This window comes from Misgurnus anguillicaudatus, chromosome 6 (genome assembly GCF_027580225.2).
Source record: "Misgurnus anguillicaudatus chromosome 6, ASM2758022v2, whole genome shotgun sequence".
Lineage (NCBI taxonomy): Eukaryota > Metazoa > Chordata > Actinopteri > Cypriniformes > Cobitidae > Misgurnus > Misgurnus anguillicaudatus.
Genome location: NC_073342.2, coordinates 6,432,386 through 6,452,908, shown reverse-complemented (window position 1 = coordinate 6,452,908; position 20,523 = coordinate 6,432,386). Strand labels below are relative to the sequence as shown.

Below are 20,523 nucleotides of genomic sequence, written 5' to 3'. Positions count from 1 at the left end.
CGTATGCCCCCTGGAGGAATATATTTATAAATTCTAACCAGTAATTTTGTAATGTAACATTTCACAAGACTTTTTTAAGATGTCAAATAAATCTTTGGTGTCCATAAAGTATGTATGTGAAGTTCTAGTTCAAAATACCATATAGATAATTTATGTTAAAATTGCCACTTTGAAGGTGTGAGCCAAAATGTGCCATTATGGTTGTGTCCTTTAAAATCAAATGAGCTAATCTCTGCACTAAATGACAGTGCTGTGGTTGGATAGTGCAGATTAAGGGGGCGGTATTATCCCCTTCTGACATCACAAGGGGAGCCAAATTTCAATGAACTATTTTTTCACATGCTTGCAGAGAAGGGTTTACGAAGTTAAGTTACTAGGTTGATCTTTTTCACATTTTCTAGGTTGATAGAAGCACTGGGGACCCAATTATAGCACTTAACCATGGAAAAAAGTCAGATTTATATATGTCCCCTTTAAAAAAGACAGAAGTCATCGTCATTCCTTCACTTTTCATTCTGGATTTGATAAAAGTAACAAAACAGGAGCACCCATCTGAACTAAAACAAAACACTATCAAATCTGTCCGTCTCCTCCGGGTTTCCTTTATAACTTTCTTAATCTCACTACTGGTGCAGAAAACATAAAGCATTTTAAAAATAACTGTCCCCATTAGAGATAAATGTATATGCGTCACAATATTATAAATAAATAAAAATATAAACCAAATAAAATTTATAATATTCAAATAAATAAAAATACCATGATATAGTTCAAATTAACGCATATTTTTCATATGCATATTTTCTTGCTTTTAGTTTGACTTATTAGAACTTGTACGGGGGATGTACTGCAATAAAACATTCTTTTAAATAATTTATTGAGTATTTATTTAGCAGATTTCATCCAAATTGACAGAGATTTAATATACAAAATATATTACTTTATATAAATATGTATAGGTTGTTTTACGTACTTTATATGCATATCTGTACCTCCCTTTGCTAGCTTAATTGTCTGCATTCTCATTTCCGGATTGTGTCATTATATTGTTGTCTGATGTAATATACATAATGTGTGAATAATGTTGTCTAGTTTTGGACTGTTAAGCATCGAGGCTTAAGCCGAATTGAATTTGAACATATCAGCTTTACCTTTATACTTATTTTATTTACTAAAATCTAACTTTTTTAACTGCAAATCTAACTCGCTCTTGGTGTTTGCCATAGATATCTATGGGCGAAAATATATATATATATATATATATATATATATATATATATATATATATATATATATGGGTGTTTGCCTACAAAAATGCAGGGTTCCATATTCACAACTTTCCTGCCTGTTTAAAATAAAATCATATTTTGCTCGTTAACATACTTTATTAAAGATAAATCTATCTTATAAAACACATGAAACGTATTACACACTTTACATATCCTCATTAATAAATTTTGTTTTAATCGTAAGCAACATAATTGAACGTTTACATCAGGCGTTATTCAGAGGCAGCCAGTGGGGTCCTGCTTGTGTAAATGTCACTGAGTGTAGCGGTTACTCAACTCATGGGGTTCAGGTCGGATTGAGTGTAATGAAAAGTTGTCTATCAGAGTGATTTTAAGGTGAAGTAGCTGGAGGATGGCTCTCATGGCAGGGCTTCTCTCCGCGGCTGCTGTCTCTCTGCGCTCCGGATCGAGAGCTTTAATGCGATTCAACACACGAGCTGCTGCCCATCAGCAGGTGAGTGAGAGAGAGAGGGGACGCGCGCGTGTACGTGTGTTTATGTTACATCAGCCATTCACTCAATTGTGATCTATGTGGATAATCTGAGCGAGCTGTTTTTTATATATTTGTTCAGACGTGTGTGGCCAAATAAAGCATGTATGATCAGTATGCTCTCTGACATGTATGATCTTTAAATAACTTTAGTCTGTATCATGATGACTAAGCTGATATGATGAATGTGACTCAGACTGTATAATTTCTTCCTTTTCAGTTATTAGCCCTCAAACACTTGAAACCATCTGCATCCATAGGGAATATCTACTCATACCCACGTTTACTGTATTCCACTGACCCACCTAAAGGTAAAAGATATGCAGACTCGTAGACATGTCATACTAAAACTTACAAGGCAGTCAAACATTCACAGTCTGTGAATGATTTTGTGTCTGTCAGATGGAAAAGCAAGTGGACAAGAGCCCGGTGGAGGGAAATGGAGGAAAGGAGGCAAAAAAGACTGGAAGAGTCGATTACTCCAGGTAAACCCTGATCACTTTCTCTTCTAAACTAGGTTTTGGATGCATCTTTTTAACCTGTCAAGACTTTGTCTTACAAGGACATAGCAAGACATTAAAATTAACATGGTTTTCTTTCATGGGTGATTCTCACGAAAACTTGGTTTTAAACATGTCAAGCTTGAAAATGTAAAAATTGCTTAAATTTACTTTTTCCCCACCAGACATTGAAAAACAAAGTCTGGAGTAAATGAGAACATTAATTTAAAAACTTTTACTTATCATTTAACACTTTTTGTAACATAATTTTAAAAATTAGTCCTAAAAAATCTCATTACCGCAACAGTCAGAAAACATCAACACTGACATATTTTCAAAATGACATGACAAACCTGAAAGAACATAATTTGGAGATTCTGCACATGCATTTAAAATCAAAGTATTATACTTCTATTAATTAAATTAACATTTAATAAGCATCTGTTGCGGTAATGATAATCAAAATGTTGTGTAAGCATTCTGACAAGACAATATTTCAAATAAACTGTAAAAAAAAAATGATCTTACCTGGTAGCCATCTTGAAGTAACTGGTCCATGTGCTTGGTCACTCAAAATCAAACTTTATTAAAATTCTGTATGTGTGCTTAAACTGTTCTCAAAAAGTGTTGCGGAGGATGAGAACATCAGGCATGGACACATCATTTTCCTTATTTTTCTTCATTATTATTATACATGAATATTCAGTAAATATTTTTTCTGTCATCTAAAGTAGTCTAGCAAAACATCCATTTATTTTTTTTCTTAATTTTTTGTGTTAATTTGATTAAATTACAACATAACGCATGTTCAAACACAGCCGGACACATTGCGGTAATGAGAATTTCAGCAGAAAATGAGATAAAATTTACAATTATAAATTCTTATGTTGAAATCACACATTGTGCAAGGTAGAACACAGTATTGTGTTAATTCTGATGCTTTTTAATGTTACTATATTACACATTTTAAAGCTAAAATCATTAGTGCCGTGGTGTTTCAATGGTTTCATGAGAATCACCCTCACAGTGCTTGTCATGAATAATACCCGTTACATCCAGACTGGATGTTTATCATTACAATCTCACAACATTTTTTTTTTTTTTTGGTTTGCATAACAGTAATGAGATTTCAGAAGGGAGATGTTTTTTTTAAAATGTTGTGAAAATTGTTATTTGTGAGTAGAATATCATTGCATGTTTTTTAAAGCTGTCTGATCTGATATAATTCTGTTTATTGCTCTTGTCCTGTCACTCAGGGAGATGTGCCATGGGACGATAAGGATTTCCGGTATATTTTGATCACAGCAGGAGGTGTTGCATCTGTCCTGCTCTACCTGTACCTCAGAGATCCAGGGAGAGAGATCACATGGAAGGATTTTGTCCATCGGTACCTGGGAAGAGGCCTGGTGAGAAAAAAACATCTGTAATTTAATGTAAAGATATAATACATTTTAAAAGTGACAGTTGGCTGTCATATAGGACGATATGCCCCAAAAAATTATCAAGAAATGTTTTCCATATCAGTCAATATCGATAATTATCATGAATGATAAATAACAAATCTTCATTCCTGTCAAATTTAAAGGCAGATTCTTGCTCCTGAAGGAAACTTCCCTACTGAAAAATCCAGCTAAGACCAGCATAAGCTGGTGAGCTGGTTTTAGTTGGTATTGCTGGTGTAGCAAGCTGGTCTAGCTGTGTTTTGGTCACTTTTTAAGCTGGTCTAGCTGGACTTAGCTGATCAGGCTGGTAGACCAGCTGACCCACCAGTTTGACCAGCTTTGCCAGGCTGGGAAGACCAGCTTAAACCAGCTACTGCCACCTTAAACCAGCAATAAAACAGCTACCAGTTTATGCTGGTCTTAGCTGGATTTTTCAGTAGGGTTGTAAAAACCAGACAGTTAATAATGGTTTTAGCTACTTTTTATTCAGAACTTAAAGGAATAGTCTACTCATTTTCAATATTAAAATATGTTATTACCTTAACTAAGAATTGTTGATACATCCCTCTATCATCTGTGTGCGTGCACTTAAGCGCTGGAGCGCGCTGCGACGCTTCGATAGCATTTAGCTTAGCCCCATTCATTCAATTAGAGATAAAGTTAGAAGTGACCAAACACATCAACGTTTTCCTATTTAAGACGAGTAGTTATACGAGCAAGTTTGGTGGTACAAAATAAAACGTAACGCTTTTCTAAGCAGATTTAAAAGAGGAACTATATTTTATGGCGTAATAGCACTTTTGGGAGTACTTCGACTCGGCGCAGTAACACCCTCCCTCTCCCATTATGAGAGTGAGAAGGGGAGCAGACTTTTCAGGCGAGTCGAAGTACTCCCAAAAGTGCTATTACGCCATAAAATGTAGCTCCTCTTTTAAATCCGCTTAGAGAAGTGCTACGTTTTATTTTGTACTGCCAAACTTGCTCGTATAACTGCTCGTCTTGAGTGGGAGGAGCGTTGATGTGTTTGGTCACTTCTGGCTTTGTCTCTGGATGGTGCCATTGAGTGAATGGGGCTAAGCTAAATGCTATCGAAGCATCGCAGCGCGCTCCAGCGCTTACGTGCATGCACACAGATGATAGAGGGATGTATCAACAATTCTTAGTTAAGGTAATAACATATTTTAATATTGAAAATGAGTAGACTATTCCTTTAACAATTACAAATACTAAAATCTTGTTTTAACATTCAGGCATCTGTATTAAATGAAATCAACACATTTCTGTGTAAGTAACATCCAGTTGTTTATGTTCACTTAAACATGAAAGAAAACTTAGTTCAGTGATCACACTTGTTTTATACATATACAAGCTATACATGCTAGTGATGGGAAAAACGAAGCTTTTTGAAGCTTCAAATCAATTGTACCAATTGCTTCGCAAATTGATTCAGTTTTTTATAACGTTCGAAACACCACAGACACACACTGGCGACACCTGCTGGTCAAAATACTGTAAATGCAACAATATCTGTCCAAACATTTTATACCTTTTACAATATAATAGCAAGATTGTTCTAAAAATAGGATTTTAAGAAAAATAATTATTTAATTTAATTAAGACATAATTAAAAGTGTATTCTGTGTTTTTAGTTTTATTTATGACAAACAAATCATTAAAACGAACTCCCTTTTTAACTATCCACATTTTGTCATAAAATTTGTCTATAAACAAAAAGTAGATCAAATGGTAGTGTTATTAATCAGAAGGATGAATGTTTTATGAATTCTTATAATAAAACTGACCCGAGTTCACCTACACTGGTCATTTGTGATCAACTCCCCCTAGTGTTGAATCGTTGGATTCTCGAAACGGTTATGACGTAACGAAGCCTCGTTTGCTAAAATCACGTGACTTTGGCCAGATTGAAACAAGAACCAATGATTAGAAACAAAGATTCGTAAATTTTTCAACGCCTCATGAAGCGTGCTTTATCAGCATGTATTAGTGATGGGCGATTTAAAGTGCTTCACAACATTAGGCACAGTGCGTAAACATTATCGATCACTTATCGAACTGTCGTTATTGTTTTATCGGGAAAATGTATATCGGTAAAATGATCGTTATCAAAGCACTAATGTCATATGACCACTGTTTTATGCAAAACTGAAAATTAAGTCATCTTAGCTCTTAAATATCATAAGCATGCAAAAATACATACCTGTTTGCCCTGGCATATTTCATGTAAATTAACTTTCGGTCTGTTCCCTACACAAATCTCCCTGTGTCTTCAGAAGTCCAGGTGTATAGTTGTGTACTTAGTCTCCAACCAATGAAATCAAAACTGACAATATGTACATTTTTAATAGTGTTGCCATTTGGATCTTTTTTTTATTCATGTGCCCTCATAAACTTTAATCAAAATCTGAAAATGTACTTCTGCCCTCTTGTTTCAATCCTTCACTGATGATGTCAGCTTGTTGGCTTGGGCGGAGCATCCATTAACTCCGCCCCTCTAATATCAGTCTGCTGCGAGTTCAGTTACTGTATGAAACGCCTGCTTTTATATCCAATCAATTCACAGTGGAAAACACAAACCATGCCCGCTTTTTTTCCTTGTGTGGTAATCCAGTTTCTCTCAGAAAAAACGTCACAATACAAAAGGCACTCGTGACTTCCTGTTCATGGGCACTTTAAATGAAAACCAGCTGTGTGAACATAACCTTTATTGTTTAATTATAGAAAGACGACAATAGAACATTTGTGAAACATTTTTATATTCTTTTACACAATTTACTTAATCTTTTCGATGTTGAAGAACATGGATGTGTTGAGAATTTAATTGAAACAACAAAACGTATTTTTTCCCCACAGGTCGAACGTTTAGAGGTGGTGAACAAACAGTTTGTCAGGGTCATATTGGTACCCGAGGCTGATACCACAGAAGTAAGTCACATCATCTTTATAAAAATCAATACTTTGGATTTCTTCACAGATAAAGTATCACCATCATATTCAACAGCTTCACATATGTGTTATGCTATTAAATAAGCATACATTTTCCTGTATAATAAAGACTTTGCAGTGAGTTACTGAATGCATCTTGGTGTTATGGTACAAACATGATTTTGTCTTCCTCCAGAGCTATGTGTGGTTTAACATTGGCAGTGTGGACTCATTCGAGCGCAATCTGGAAGCTGCTCATTATGAACTGGGTCTGGAGCCATCCCATCGAGCATCTGTGGTTTATACCTCGGAGAGTGATGGGTGAGTCTGTCTGCACAAAACCAGCTAGATGCTTACATTAAGACCTATTCACGCAGAGATGAACAGAAACTATCTGTAAACATTTAAAGGGACAGTTCACCCAAAAATAAAAATTTCTTCATTATTTACTTACCCTAATGTTGTTTTAACCCCAGTGTCTTTGTTCTTCAGAACTCAAATTCAATTTTTTTTTTTGAAATTCAGTATTAATAAGTATTGCCTCTCTTTGAGTGCCCATTATCTGTGTCCTAACTTTTTTTAACATGTGTGTAACAACTGAAACGACAGCGATATCCACAACAAGAAAGTAAAAGAGTAATGGTGCGTCTCATTTCTCTGTCTTACCCCTACCCCTCTGTTTTGCGCGTTCATGTGATGGGAAGAGGCGTCTCAATTCTCAGTTTGATCAAGGGCTAGGGCCATGGCATAGGGATACATAGCCCTTGAAACGAAGTGTGATAAGGACCACACTTGAAAGAGAGGGGTTAACATAGGAATTTCTCAGGAGAGCCGGCATCAAGATTTTTTGATGATTGAACGTCGAACTGCCAAGGAGTCACACAAATAAAAGTAACATTATTTTCAGCAGTTTAATTGATATTATTTTATGACACTTGTGTTTTATGATACTTTTAATAAAATGTTTAAGCGGTTTTAATTGTAATGTTTTTGTTTTTAATCGCTAGTTAAGCCGCTAGCTAGCAGTTAAGTAATGCGCTATTTGTTGAGCTCAGCTCAGGCAATCGATAGCCCAACCTGAGACTACGCCATCTTCTTTGTTTATGTCACTTGTCGGCTCACATTTGGTGTGTACGTAGCATGAGAGATGTACCGATATTACATTTTTTTCTCTCTCTGATAGGATAACCGATTATTCAAACTGATATCTGCTAGGGCTGTCACTTTTTGTTCGAAAATCGATTGCACAATCGATCGGACCAACCAAAAAACGTTTCGAAAACGAAAATAGGCAATCGATTTTAACCAAATATGTACACTATTAATTTTAAAAGAATTAAACAGTTAAAAATATAGATGTAACAAAACTCACAAACAAGCAGAAAAAGAAAACAAAGAATTCCGAAAGTGCAGTAGGTGTGCGAAAGCTAGACAGAAAATACCCAGCAATTTTACGCACCTATAGTTTCACGCTTTTAATCGCTGCATCTAGTGTTTTGCAAAGAAAATGGAGGACAACGTCAATAAACCTGTGCAACACGAGACAGCGTCGAAATTGTGACCTTACAGGAGATGATGAGTTATGACAAGGAGCCACCCTTGCGAGCTGACAGCGACCCGCTTTTGAGATGGAAGATTGGCAGTACGAAATACGCAGCTGGCAACAAAGTACCCGAGTTTCTCTGGGACATCAGTGCGGTCGGAGTGCGTCTTCTCAACAGATGGACATATAGTGAATGAAAAGCGCTCTGCTCTTGACCCCTAAAATGTTGATCGACTTGTTTTCCTGACCAATAATTTGTAATGGCCCTAGTCTTTTTGCGCATTTCATTATGCCTGCCTAGTGCCTAGTGTCGGTTACGTTTAATAAAAAAAATACACAGCATGTTCTCAACTTCAAGTAAGTCTATTTAAAGTTTCATTTTTGAACAGTTGTTTGAAATGGATCGAATCATTATTTAAACTAATTTTTGAATTGCCTAAATCATAAAAGCAGCCGGTTGAACCTGCAGTAATATTTTTCATTTATGGCAGCAGTCCACTCTGCATATTTTTTTAGAGAATGTTGCATTACTGTTGCTGTTTTTTATTCTGCACGAAACTTAATGACAATGAATAAGAAATATTGCTGACTTGTGCGTTTCAGGCGCTCTCTTTACATTTGTCTGTTATTTGGCGTTAAATGGAAACGTCTTTTTTAGACATGGAAAATCGATTTTACAATCGATTCAATGAACACTTATATATTAAAAATCGAAAATGATTTTTTCACAAAAGTGACAGCCCTAATATCTGCCGATACCGATAGTTTGGTGGTTATATTAACTAATTAACTACATTTTGAAGATTACATTTTCTGAATGCTATTAATTCATATTAATTCAAGTATACAAGTAGTATTTCATTATATATTTTATACACCAAATTCATTGCATTTTCCTGTTTTCTTTTGATTCACAAAATATATCACCCATGACTATAGGCTATTTTTAAACTATCAGACGATAGCGTGCTTTTATTGACTAATACTGATCATTGGCTTACATATCGGTGCATCTATAATGAATATGCAAATTTAGTCCCTGCTTCCGCTCTTTTGCAACACCTCGGTCCATAAATATATATGTAAATGGATGCTATATTCTGCAGTTTCAGACACATAACTGCTTAGTCTGGTTTCACACAGTGCATACGTAAACATGAGGATGACTAAATAATGATAAAGTTTGGATTTTCATACTATCCCTTTAAGTTGAATAAAATCCTGTGTACAAGTCTATTCAAACCCATTTGCATCCCGTCAATTCGTTTTTTTTTACATATAGGGGTTCTGCTTATACATTAACATTTATGCATTCGGCAGACACTTTTATCCAAAGTGACTTAAGGGCTCGTTATAGTCATGCGTAGGTCCTACGGCGTAGGTTCCGCGTCGGTTTTCATTTATACTTTTGCGTCGTCGTCCGCATCGACGTGCAAACACACGCGCGTGCACACCGCTGGTAGGCAGTAACCACACGTGTAACCACAGTAGCAGCGTGACCGTCAATGAAGAAGAAGCTTGGCAAGTTAACCCACAAACGAAGAAGAAACAGCAACTTGTTGCGTATGATTTGAGAAGACCAGCAATGATGGAAGTAAATAAACAGCGACTAATGTTGCAGTTTGAGTTAAATCACTCCTTAACTTGGCTCATCTTTGTTTACACCGTAGCAAACGGAAATACCTATGACACAGTTTTTTTACCTGACGGGAGGGGTTCTGGTGGACCAATCACATCGCTTGCGGTCCGCGTAGAACTGACGCGCTGTTAATATTTTTGCGAGGTGCATGTCAGGCTATGCAGAGCTATGCACGGGCTACGGATAGCCTACGCCGCAGCTAGGGCGTAGAACTTACGCAAGACTATAAATCGGGCTTTACATTCCATACAAACAATATTTAAAAAAAAAGTATGTGAATTGCTTGAAACTGTTGATATAAAGCTGGCACAATTTTGAATGTGAGATTCTGAGATTTCATTGTCTTCCTCTATCTCCAGGTCTATTCTCATGAGTTTCATTCCCACCCTGCTGTTGATTGGCTTCTTACTTTTCACTCTACGGCGTGGGCCAATGGGAGGAGGAATGGGCGGTGGAAAAGGCGGACCATTCAGCATGAGCGAGTCCACCGCCAAGATGATGAACGACAACATTGAGGTGAAGTTTAAGGACGTTGCTGGATGTGAAGAGGCCAAGGTGGAGATCATGGAGTTCGTAAATTTCCTCAAGAACCCGCAACAGTACCAGGACCTGGGTGCTAAGATTCCTAAGGTATGACCTTACAAAGAGACAAAGAGCTATAAAAATTTACGATGACCTTAATGAGAAACTTCATTATTGTTTATGATGTGTATTTTTAGGGTGCCGTGCTTTCAGGTCCACCGGGCACAGGTAAAACACTTCTCGCTAAAGCCACTGCTGGGGAAGCCAATGTGCCTTTCATTACAGTCAACGGCTCAGAGTTTCTTGAGATGTTTGTTGGAGTTGGACCGGCCCGAGTGAGTCTATGCAGTTTTAGTTTTTCAAAAAAAAAACATACTATTTAGGCGTTAATCTGACGTTATTTTATGTGATGTTAGGTGAGAGACATGTTCTCTATGGCGAGAAAGAACGCTCCCTGCATCCTCTTCATCGATGAGATTGACGCCGTGGGGAGGAAAAGGGGTGGGGGGAATTTCGGTGGCCAGAGCGAACAGGAAAACACCCTAAATCAGCTGCTGGTCGAGATGGACGGTAAGAGATCACAGGTTTTAAGAGCTGAGCAGGTGCTCGTGTGAAATTAAGTTTTATAATGTACCTTTTTCTATCTCAAAATTGATTTTTCTGCTGATGTTACTAAGGCCACATAGCTGTCTAGCCATTGTTTTTGGCAGCCTGTTAGTAAATCTGGCCACTAGTTAACATGTTCATTTAAGGAAATGTATTACATTACAAAAGTAAAATTAGTCACAAATGCAATTTCTGTGTACTAGGAAAATTTTGGGGGGGCAAAATATTTCAGCCGAAAATTTTACTTTATAAAAAATACTTAAAAATCTGTGATTATTTTATTGATTTGTAGTTTATCCAACTTAGATTTGTTAGACAAATACACTTATACAAAATATTTTAAATAAATAATATTATATTTTTATTTATTAGGGCCCGAGCACGGAGGAGCAGGCTATATTGTTTTTGCTCGAATTTATTTATTTTTTATTATTATTTTTTTTAACACTTTTGGGCACTTCGGGTGCCTTAACATACTCGAAAACTCTTGAAATTTGGCACAGACGTCAGAGTCGTCCCTCATTGCGACCGGGCAAAGGCGTGGCAAGGGGGGTCTGTAGCAGCCATTTTGGATTGTTTAAAAATGCATGTGATGAACTTTTAAATACTCCTCCTAGGGGATTCATAGGAGTGACACCAAACGTGGTGATCATGGAGTAGAGACATTGGACTTGCTAAATTGGGATTTTTGATATCTCGAATGGTTCTGCCATAGCGAGGCGACAAATTTATGGCGAATTCAGAGAAACAGGAAGTGTCTAATATCCAAGGCAAAAAATGTCTTATTGTGATGACACGTAGGTTGAATGTTCGGCCAAGGATTCCGATCGCAACAATGTGCCTATTGTGAGTCTCAGACATAGCGCCAACAGCAGGCACCAGGAAGTGTGTCGATCATAAAAGTGGATATGTTGACTGACGTATGCGGTAAACTTTTAAAAACTCCTCCTAGAGGATTTATGTGATTGAGATCAAACTTGGCCAATATGATGCCGAGACATTGGAGATGCTAAATTGTGAACAGATTTTTGATATCTCGAACGCTGTTGGCATGGCAACATGTCAAAATCTACTTTAATTTCAGGCATATTTAAGGCTCTTGGCATGCTTAGAGTAACCTGAAATTGGCACACACATCACAGTTTTCGGCTGTTAAGTGTGGACAAAGAGGTCAGACAAAGGTGTGTCTCTTAAGTGGCTCACTAGTGCCCCCACTTGTCTAAAATGTGGGTTTTCTTTTACCTACAGTCCCCAAATGGGTCAGTAACAACATAAAATAGTCCATTGATATTTATCCACTTGATGCACTTGCCCACCATGCATCATTATCTCGAAGACACTGTAGTGGTAAAAAACCGTGCGAAGGCACGCCATCACTGTTTGCAGCTATATATATATATATATATATATATATATAAAGACATTTTCAGTTTTTTGAAATGCATTTAGAATTTTTAGTTTCGACCCAGAATTTTCATTTTGGTTCATCACTAGGTACTTATCTTAATTAAATGCAGTCTTTATTTTCATATCATGGTACAATTTATAAACCTTTTTCTTATTTACTTTGCTTTTACAGGTTTTAATACTAGCACAAACGTTGTAGTTCTGGCTGGTACAAACAGACCAGACGTCCTGGATCCGGCATTGATGCGTCCGGGAAGATTTGACAGGCAGATTTACATTGGTATGAATTTCCTCTACACAGTATAATTTAGTACAAGTTTTACTATATGTGATATTTGTATAGATTCCATTTAAGTTAAAGCATTTTATGGGTTTGCCGAATTCCTCAGGACCACCTGATATTAAGGGTCGAGCGTCCATCTTCAAAGTGCACCTTCGGCCTCTCAAACTGGATCCCAGTCTGGATAGTAATGCTATCGCGAGGAAGATGGCAGCTGCCACACCTGGCTTCACTGGTGATGATTATGTTAATTATATATTTTAAATTCTTTGGTAATTATAAGTGTAGATGTCATTTTTCTATTTGGCTAAGATTGTTTCTTAATGTTCCCTCCCTCAGGTGCTGATATTGCTAATGTGTGTAATGAAGCTGCCCTTATTGCTGCCAGACATCTGAATGAATATATCGATGTTAAACACTTTGAGCAGGCCATTGACAGAGTCATTGGAGGTACAAAGGAGAACTCATTGATCATTTTTAGAGAAATTGTGTTGTTTCTTTAAAGCTGTAAATCTGTAACTCTGGCCTTTCTATCGCCATCTCTGTTTGAAACATAAAATTGCAGTTATTTGCTGAGTAAATGCATTGTAATTCGCCCGCTACTATCTGTGATCACCGTATCAGAGCGGATAACACTTAAAAGGCATATGTCCGAAAAAATGTCAGCTGAATAAGTGACTTATATCTGCCACTGTATCAATGTACGCAAATCCATAAGTTTAAAGAGCACCTATTGTCCGAATCACATTTTTCATTTCCTTTGGTGTGTAAGTGTGTATTAGTACATGTTAACGATATGCAAAAGGTAAAAAAAAACAAATTAAACGATGACGCGAGTTATCGTTTCCAACGTAAATCTCTTTTCTTGGACAACAACAAACACACAGATTGTAGGCAACAGTTTACTTCCTGGGATTGGTGATGTAGACAAGACCGACATTATCGTAATTCCTCCCGCTTCGGACTCACAGCCTGTAAATTAACTCCTGTTAGCTTTGCATTGTGAGCGAATCTTTCAAACATGGTAAGGAGCGTCACATTTCTGGCTGATGTCAGAGGTATTCAAGCCAATCACAACGTACAGATTAGCTGGCCAATCAGGGACACAGAGGGACACTTTTTAAATGCGTGAAATATGGAGATACAAAAATGTATGGTATGTGGAAACAATGTGTTTTTTACCATAAACCATGTGAACACTTTGTATTATACCAAATACACAAACATCATTGTTTTTAGCAATGAAATAGGTGCTCTTTAAATTATTTTTCTCGCAAAAATCCAACCTGACCAAGCACATTATAAAACATTATTATAAGCTTACCGTTGCGAATAGGGGTATGTAAGTGTTTTTTACAGTACATATTTTTTGTTTATTTTAACTAACCAAAGTTATGGATTGCAGCTTTAAAATCTTTTGACATTTAAATATTTTTGACTACATTTCTGCATAATATTCCACCATAGTAAATGAGAACTTGTCATCAATTTAAATGTATTTATTGATATTTAGTATATATTTGCATTTATGTACCATATTGCATTTCTCCAAAATAGCACCAGTGTCATTTTTGCAGCTCTCAAGGCATCTATAACATATGAAATGCATTTGTAGTCATTAATGATAGGTGCACTCATCCTTTAGGTCTGGAGAAGAAGACGCAGGTCTTACAGCCCACTGAGAAGAAGACAGTAGCCTATCACGAGGCAGGACATGCAGTAGTGGGCTGGTTTCTTCAACATGCTGACCCACTCCTCAAGGTAAACTTCTGACATTATTCGCTTTTGGGTTTCAGCACATGCATTTTGCACTTATAATGTTCACATCAATCAGAATTTCATGGTATGCGTTCAGTATTGTGTCAAACTCAATGTATCTATACACACGCTCAGTCTCTCTGTCATCTTGCTTTTCACCCTCATATAGTCATAAATCATCTGAATTACCACTCAAAATTATAGTTTAATCTATTTGAAAACTGAATAGTTAGCTTGACACTTGTAGTGTTCATGATTCATGAGACTCATACTTCAGTGTGGACTTAACCCTTATGTGATGTTTTCATCTACTAGTTTTTTTTGTTTTTGGCCATAACTTTCTGTGTTTTAGCAAATGGATTGATTTTTGGTGACAAATCTTATATTGACACATATTTTAAGAAAATGCTTTGACATTTTTCAAAAACATAACAATACACCGTGGGCGTTTTACTACCTTTTCGTGCTGTTCGTGGATGAAAGCATGCACCAAATTAAAAAAAAAAATTTTTCACTTTTTTGCATAATTCTGTTAATCAATTTCAGTACTGATCAAAACTACCAAATCTTCACAAAAATTCTTCAATTGCCAAATTAAGTGATGTCACTGCTTTGGGGAAAAAACACACACAAATGACTTCTTAGATTTTCAATAGAAAAAGTGATTGTGGATTTTTTTTCCTTTTTCACTTGGGCATGTCAAAGATTAGTAAAACATTTGCTTTGATGGATTGTAAGTTTTTGTGCAGCATTAGATTTGATTTTTTTTCTCCCTTAATTTGTTTGTGGATGTTTTTGTCCCATTGACTTCCATTTATATAAAAAAAAATATTTTTATTGCAGAACCATGACATCTTATTATCATGCATTCTTGATTGTTGGTGATTTTTCCTTTTCCAAAGAGATACAATTTTTACTGTGATCACCATGTGGTACCATTAACCCTTTAGTAGGCCTGTGCAAAAACACAGGGTTCCCACGGGTCCTTGAAATCCTTGAAAGTTTGTGAATCTTGGCGGGGGGATTCAAGTTTTTGAAAATATATGTAGATAAGTCATTAAAAGTGCTTGAATCTGTTTTATGCAAGAAGTTTCCTGGAAAAAATCCATATTATATTCTCTGTGTAGTGTAGGAGAATTTCATAAAAATTCTAGACTTGTTAAGCAGACGTGCTAAACTGTTCGCTTTAAATGCTTATATATTCTGTAGGCGAATGTTGATTCATACCAAAATGCTTTTTTGCATAGTTGTGTTTGACACATGAAAACGTCTCGGGTTACGTATGTAACTGTTGTTCACTGAGAAGGGAACGAGATGCTGCGTCTCCCTTGCCATACTTCCTGCGCCCCTGTAACGCAGTCTTTGGCAATATAGCGATATACTTCCTGGCTCCCGCGTCACACTGTCTTTGTCGTTAAGATCACCATTAGTTGAATTTGATATACACATTCAGACGCATTTACCCCTGGAGGCGTCCCAAAAGTGTCACTGCAGTGACGCAGCGTGAGTTCCCTCAAAAGGGAACTGTAACAATGTATCTTAAAACTAAAGGTAACACGATGTAACCTTGCTCTCCATATTTCCCCACATTTAGTCCTTGAATTTGAGGGTATTGGACCTGAAAGGTCCTGGAATTTGATGTTAAATAAAGTGTGGGAACCATGAAAACAGAGCTTTTTTCCCCAAATCAGTGACATCACTTATAAACTTGGCAATTAAAGAGTTAAAATCATGGAGTTTTTGTGAAGATTTGGTAGTTTTGATCGGTACTGAGTTGATTATCAGATTTATGCATTTAATTTAGTGGATGTTTTCATTCACAAAGAACACGAAATGGTAGTAAATTTAAACAATGGCGCACAAGGGTTAATTATTTATTTTAGAGATGCACCAATATGAGAGTTTTCCACCGTTAGCAGATAGTTTTGCTGTTATATTAACTAAATTCTGAATAATACATTTTCTGAATGTTATTTATTCATATAATGACCATTAGTATTTAAAGGAATAGTCTACCCTTTTGCCATATTAAACTATGTTATTACCTCAACTTAGACGAATTAATACATATCTATCTTTTTTCAATGCGTGCACTGTACAGCGCGTCGTGAATGTGTTAGCATTTAGCCTAGCCCTATTCATTCCTATGGTACCAAACAGGAAAGCCACCAAAAACTTCCGTGTTTTCCCTATTTAAAGACTGTTACATGAGGAGTTGTACCAGTAAGTATGGTGCCACAAAATAAAACTTTTTTTGTACCATAGGAATGAATGGGGCTAGGCTAAATGCTAACACATTCACAACGCGCTGTACAGTGCACGCATTGAAAAAAGATAGGTATGTATTAATTCGTCTAGGTTGAGGTAATAACATAGTTTAATATAGCAAAAGGGTAGACTATTCCTTTAACATTAAACTAGTGATATTTCTTTACATTTTCTATACACAGAGCTTAAACTCATTGCATTTTTCGGTGCTCTTTTGATTGACAGGATTTATTGGGCGTGACTAATGGCTGTCTTAAAACTATCGACCAATAGTTTGAAAAATTGCTTTTAGTGTCCGGATACCAATTATTGGCCAATGTATCTGTGCATCTCTAATTTATTTGTGTATTGCTTTTATTGGCAATTATAAGGAATTGAATCGGATTTCTCTTTATAATCTCTGTTTTTTCACGACATATTTTTGAATGTTTATTGCACTGAAATAAAGTGACAATGAGTTGAAATGCAGAAGTCCAATTACACAGCAAAAAGATATAAAGTTGGTCTTATATGTTTTACAGCTCAAAAACACACTATTGCCAAAACATGCGATGACATAAAACTATAAAGCTGACCAATAATAAAGATTATATTATTAACATAAACCAGTGCATAATCCCCGTTTATTGAGCAAAATTGTGATGTGAATTATTTACTGTTATTCCCTGATTGCATATTCCAGGTTTCAATAATTCCCAGAGGGAAAGGTCTGGGCTATGCACAATACCTTCCGAAAGAGCAGTACTTATATACACGAGAGCAGCTGTTCGACAGGATGTGTATGATGCTGGGTGGACGCGTGGCCGAGAAGGTGTTTTTCAGCAGAATCACCACTGGTGCGCATGATGACCTGAAGAAGGTCACGCAGTCAGCATACGCTCAGGTACAGAGATTCTGTCTGGGTTCTTACTCGCATACGTAGTGGTACATTTTTTCTTTCAGCATTCTTCAAAGGTTCCTCTTTTGTGTTTCACAAAAGGCAAGAAAATCATGAAAACAACACGATGGTCAGTAAATGACCGATTTGTCATTCTTTAGGTGAATTATTTGATTCCAAGTGCCTCTCTAGTGTACAGTGGTGATGGTACATAGATCCCACTTGTGGGTTCAATTCTGCAACCTTTTATTTACTAGCTTGATCCTTAACCGCTGTGCCACACCAGCAATGATATTACCTTTTCAATTTCAAATCTTCCCCTAATTCTACAGATTGTGCAGTTTGGCATGAGCGAGAAGGTTGGGCAGGTTTCATTTGATCTGCCCAGACAGGGTGAGATGGTTCTGGAGAAGCCCTACAGTGAAGCCACAGCAGAGCTTATTGATCAGGAGGTCAGAGAGCTGGTTGACAAGGCCTTCAGCAGAACTCTGGAGCTTATCACTGAGAAACGAGAGCAGGTGGAGATGGTGAGAACATTCTGCTTTAAACAACCACGCCTTTGCAGTACTGCTTGCATGCTTGAAAATACTGATGCCAAGTTCACATTAAGCTGAAATATTGGCTTTAATGACTTTGTTTTGAGTTAACTTGAGTTGACTTGGTAAATGGGTAATAGATAATCATAACAAGTTGCCATTACAACAGTCCTCAAGATTATATTAGAGATATGCTCTGGTGTCGAGTGATGTGCCGCAGGGTTCAGTGCTTGGTCCCGTTCTGTTTCTCATGTACATGCTTCCCTCTTAAGTAAGAGTCAAAAAATGTGCATCTATGTACAGTCAAGTCACTCAGTTCTACCAGAGGCATTTTTTTGTTTTTGTTTAGGTGATGTTGAAATGACAGTTTAAAGTAACCCAGATGTGATTTTAAGATTACGTTAAATGTGTGATTGGTGTTATTATGCATTTCTTTTTGTGTGTAGGTTGGACGGCGTCTGCTAGAAAAAGAAGTGTTAGACAAAGCTGATATGGTCGAGTTGCTGGGGCCCAGGCCATTTGAGGAGAAGTCCACATATGAGGAATTTGTAGAGGGCACGGGCAGCTTTGAAGAAGACACAAGCCTTCCAGAAGGCTTGAAGGACTGGAACCAAGACAGAAGAGAAAATCAGGAGGAGACACCGGCCTCACAGGAAAAACAGGCTGCTTGAAATGAACACTTGAAAATACTTTCCAACTGACTGGGTCACTCACTTGCCTTACTGCGGTCAATCTGTGAGACAGGAGCGTCAGTTATCTTGGCTTCATATACAAAGAATGTGATTTTTCTTGGAATTTCCATTTGGCATCCAGTGTTAACCAAAAGCAGGGATCGACTTCTGAGGTTCAGATGCCTTAATTTGTTGATATACACCATGACGATTTCAATACCCAGGCCAGCACTAATGTCTGTACGTTAACTCGGACTTTGGGACAGATTAAGAACCTAAAATTATGTTTAGTTATTTTAATCCTTCGGTGTCTGCCATTGCATCATAGACTAAATTTAATCTTTTTATCTGCTCTTATCTTCCTCTTTATATAGAAATGGAAGAAAAATCTGTATATTTGTACAATTGTGTGTGTGTGTTCTGGTTAAAAAATGTTTTGAATTTGTACTTATTTAATTAAATGAAAGAGGTCATCTCAGTTTTCCCTGAACTGTATCCCTGTACATTAAACACAGCTATTACCTCATAAGTAAGGTAAGGAACATTAAATATTGATTTGAAAGATTTTATTTGCTCATTTTAACAAATCCAGACCTTCCGTGAGAAAAACGTGTTTACTTTTGATTTTAAGATAAGACGAGATGTTCAAATGTTACATACGCACTATATTTGGTTTCATTATTTGTAAATATGATGCCAGGTATAGACATGTTTATATTTACTTTTGTGTAATATTCAACTATACCTGTGGCACGACTGGCCAATCAGAATCTAGCATGAGAGCCATGTATTAAATATTTATAAATAGATCACTTTATCATGATTTACAGCAAGTCTTTCTCCTAAAGGAAACCCAAAACTCTTTCCGCACCTCTATGCATTAGTTTATATTGCATTTCCCACATTGGCACAGACTAAAGTAGGGCATCATGATTTATCACACTTTCCCATCCCATCTTTATTACAAACTCTTTCATGTTAGCTGGTTGAGCTTTAGCACATTGAACTAGAACTGTCTTAACTGAATGGGAAATCAGATGTGTCAAAGTATTGGTTTTGTGTATGCAGTGTCCCTGTGTTTATTCGGCTTAAACCACTACAGTCTATTTTAAATATTAATCAAACAACAAATTTGACAAGATGAAGAGAAAACCACCAACAGCTTGGAAGCTTTAATGGGTATTAAAATGTAAAATATCCAATGCATATAGTGAAGACTATACAAGTGTTTAATTTTGTATTAGATATTGTCAATTTCTAAATGTTGACTTGATTGTTAGAAACAGTTTACTTTTAAACAGCAAAGGTGAGACTATTCTAGTTATTATTTAGTTATTTGATAACCACTAGCTAGGAAGACTGGGGGTTTGCTGCAGTTTGCTCTTCATTGTCTTTTGCCAATGATGACTGAATCTTGCGTCTGTACACAACATTGAACCACAAAATCCAGCTGAGTCACAAATCTTTAACCCTTTTGACCAGATCAGCATTTTTTACCGTAAACCTAAATAAAATGGGTTCAGTAAAAACAGGAAACATCTTTTGTGTTTCAGATTTATTCGCATATTTGATTTCTATCATCATTCGTTTATTAGACTGTTAGTAATTCTGGTAGTTTTTACGTTTCTTTTCGGATGTGACCCTGTGGAGTACAAGCTTGACATCATTGAACCCTGTCATAACCTTGTATGGTGACATAAATGCAGTACAGTTTCTTGATCTGAAAAAGAATACTTCACCCAAAAAAAGTAT

The 20,523-nt window shown here is 36.6% G+C and overlaps 1 protein-coding gene across 1 annotated transcript; it reads left to right on the top strand.

Moving 5' to 3' along the window:
• Positions 1-1,511: 1,511 nt before the first annotated feature.
• Positions 1,512-19,335, top strand: afg3l1 (AFG3-like AAA ATPase 1). The gene is made up of 16 exons (XM_055191854.2): positions 1,512-1,743; positions 2,000-2,090; positions 2,182-2,264; positions 3,536-3,685; positions 6,593-6,664; positions 6,861-6,985; positions 10,206-10,476; positions 10,566-10,703; positions 10,785-10,938; positions 12,554-12,661; positions 12,771-12,896; positions 13,001-13,111; positions 14,307-14,422; positions 17,370-17,570; positions 17,897-18,091; positions 18,547-19,335. Exons 1-16 carry the CDS (start codon positions 1,642-1,644, stop codon positions 18,769-18,771), a joined length of 2,268 nt encoding a protein of 755 aa, XP_055047829.2. The 5' UTR covers positions 1,512-1,641; the 3' UTR covers positions 18,772-19,335.
• Positions 19,336-20,523: the final 1,188 nt, after the last annotated feature.

Bases quoted from the DNA above. Each gene is read 5' to 3' on its own strand.
- afg3l1 (XM_055191854.2), top strand. From the start codon at position 1,642: ATGGCTCTCATGGCAGGGCTTCTCTCCGCGGCTGCTGTCTCTCTGCGC. The intron at 2,091-2,181 runs GTAAAAGATATG...TGTGTCTGTCAG, and splicing joins TTCCACTGACCCACCTAAAG to ATGGAAAAGCAAGTGGACAA. The intron at 6,986-10,205 runs GTGAGTCTGTCT...CTCTATCTCCAG, and splicing joins TATACCTCGGAGAGTGATGG to GTCTATTCTCATGAGTTTCA.